Source organism: Octopus bimaculoides, chromosome 5 (assembly GCF_001194135.2).
Source record: "Octopus bimaculoides isolate UCB-OBI-ISO-001 chromosome 5, ASM119413v2, whole genome shotgun sequence".
Taxonomy (NCBI): Eukaryota; Metazoa; Mollusca; class Cephalopoda; order Octopoda; family Octopodidae; genus Octopus; species Octopus bimaculoides.
Genome location: NC_068985.1, coordinates 83,735,885 through 83,738,112, shown reverse-complemented (window position 1 = coordinate 83,738,112; position 2,228 = coordinate 83,735,885). Strand labels below are relative to the sequence as shown.

At 33.7% G+C, this 2,228-nt stretch overlaps 1 protein-coding gene across 1 annotated transcript in view; it reads left to right on the top strand.

Annotated features, from left to right (window-relative positions):
- Positions 1–1,509: 1,509 nt before the first annotated feature.
- LOC106868393 (uncharacterized protein K02A2.6-like) overlaps positions 1,510–2,228 on the top strand; it is a 1,306-nt gene continuing 587 nt past the window's right edge. Inside the window, exon 1 of the mRNA XM_014913620.1 lies at positions 1,510–1,794. Coding sequence (XP_014769106.1) covers positions 1,510–1,794 — 285 coding nt within the window. The remainder of the gene's footprint in view (positions 1,795–2,228) is intronic.

Sequence of the window (2,228 nt, the reverse complement as noted above, 5' to 3'; positions counted from 1 at the left end):
ATTTGCATTTCCTGTCGTGAGGTAGGTTCATCTGGAACTCTTGACAGTAGAAGATCCAGTTTTGTTTTGAGGATACCTATACCTACCCCATGTAAGTGTTTCAGGCATTTTGGGAGGATATTGAAGGCCTATGGGTTCTTGAAACCCAAGATGTTACAGTATCTGGTCCTGTGTCTTGATGGTAATGTTGGGATCTCTGGCACTTATTACTACAGGATTGAAATAATTTACAGTGTTATATTGTGAATTCAATAACAAAGTTTAAGTATGAACCTGATAAGGGAGTTACTTTCAAAGCATACTATACAAGAGGAAGTGTTAGCAAACATATTCGGTTTGAAAAAATTCCATAGATTTATTCATGGAAGAAGTTTCTGCCTACAAACAGATCATCGCCCTCTACTGTCAATATACAGTTCTAAAAAAGGAATACCAATGCTCACAGTGAATAGACTACAGCAATGGGGCACGACATTATTGAATTATGACTGCAAAATAGAATATTTACTGTCGTAACACTGCGAGCCATTCGAAGATATGGTAATTGCAGTATTAAGATCAGAAGGAGAAATAAAAAATGTTACATGGAATGTGTATATATACATACACACACACACACACACACATATATATATGTGTGTGTGTGTGTATATACACACACATATATATTGTTGTAATCCTTTCATCTAACTGTTATAGCACCCACTCTGTAGAACAGTATAGTTAGTAAAGACACGTACGACCATGACTATCTATGATCGTCTACTTCATACTCTCTCCTTATACTGACACTGACCGACAGTATTTATATTGACTATTACATACCACTTGTCACGTGGGAGGGGTGTATCATTATTACTATTATCCCCATAGCATCTCCCCTAGAAGATATAAAACAAAATGCAGTAAAGAACAAATTCATAACAAATGAAAAGAATACTGTGGTCAGGAAAAGTAAATAAGAACAGGACTGGTGTGAAATGAAAGCAAGAAATGAATTTATACTCAATCTGTGATGGCATACTGGTGTATGCACAGACAGTAGTAATACCTGAACCATTGCAAAAGAAAATGTTGAGAGAATTTCATGTTGGACATCCTGGTATTTCGAGAATGAAAGCTTTAATGTGTAGTTATGTGTACTGGCCAAAAATGGATAGAGAAATAGAAAATTTAGTGAAAGATTGTAGAATATGTGCCCTTGTAGCAAAATTACTGATGATGAAAAGTGAGCCTTGGCCAAAAATAGATGTTCTGTGGTCAAGACTACACATCGATTTCTCTGGTCCTTTCAACAGTTCATAATACTTAGTGGTAGAAGATAATTTCTCTAAATGGCCAGAAATTTTTAAGTGTAAAAAGCCAATCTCCTCAACTATAACAAACTTTCTATATGAGCTGTTTGCAAGAGTTGGCATCCCAGATGTGATAGTGTGTGACAATGGAACACGATTAGTGTCTTTTGAGTTTAAAACGTTTTGTAAAACGTTTGCTGTAGAACATGTAACTATGGGGCCATACCATCCAAGATCTAATGGACAAGCAGAATGCTTTGTCGATATATTCAAGAGTGCCCTAAGAAAGCCGAATAAGGAAGTCACAGATGAGGTAGCTTTTCAATCATTCTTAAGAGTATACCATGTGACACCAAATCCAAATACACCAGCAGGATTGTCACCAGCAAAGCTGATGTTTGTGAGGAAAATAAAATCAGTCTTCAACAAATTGCTACCTGGCAAGAAAAGAATAATTGCAATGGAAAATACAGCAAGATATTTCAAAATAGGTGCAAAGGTATTTATTAGGGCATATAAGAATGGAAAAGAAAGTTGGGAAGATGGCGTGATTACCAAACGCATAGGAAAAATGATATACTTGGTAAAAGGACGAAAAGGGGTATACAAGAAACACATAAACCAACTAAAGAAAAAAGATTCATTGAGAGCGAACCCAAGAAAATGAAAGAACCAATGGAATGGTTACATGATATATATATACATATTTATATATATATTTATATAAGTATATAGGTATATGTTATGTATATATATGTACATATATATATATTTATGTATATATATGTGTGTGTGTGTATATATATATATATATATATATGTGTATATATGTGTGTATATATATGTGTGTATGTGTATATTTATGTACATACATGTGTATATATAAATGTATATATACATATATATATATATATATGTGTGTGTGTATATATG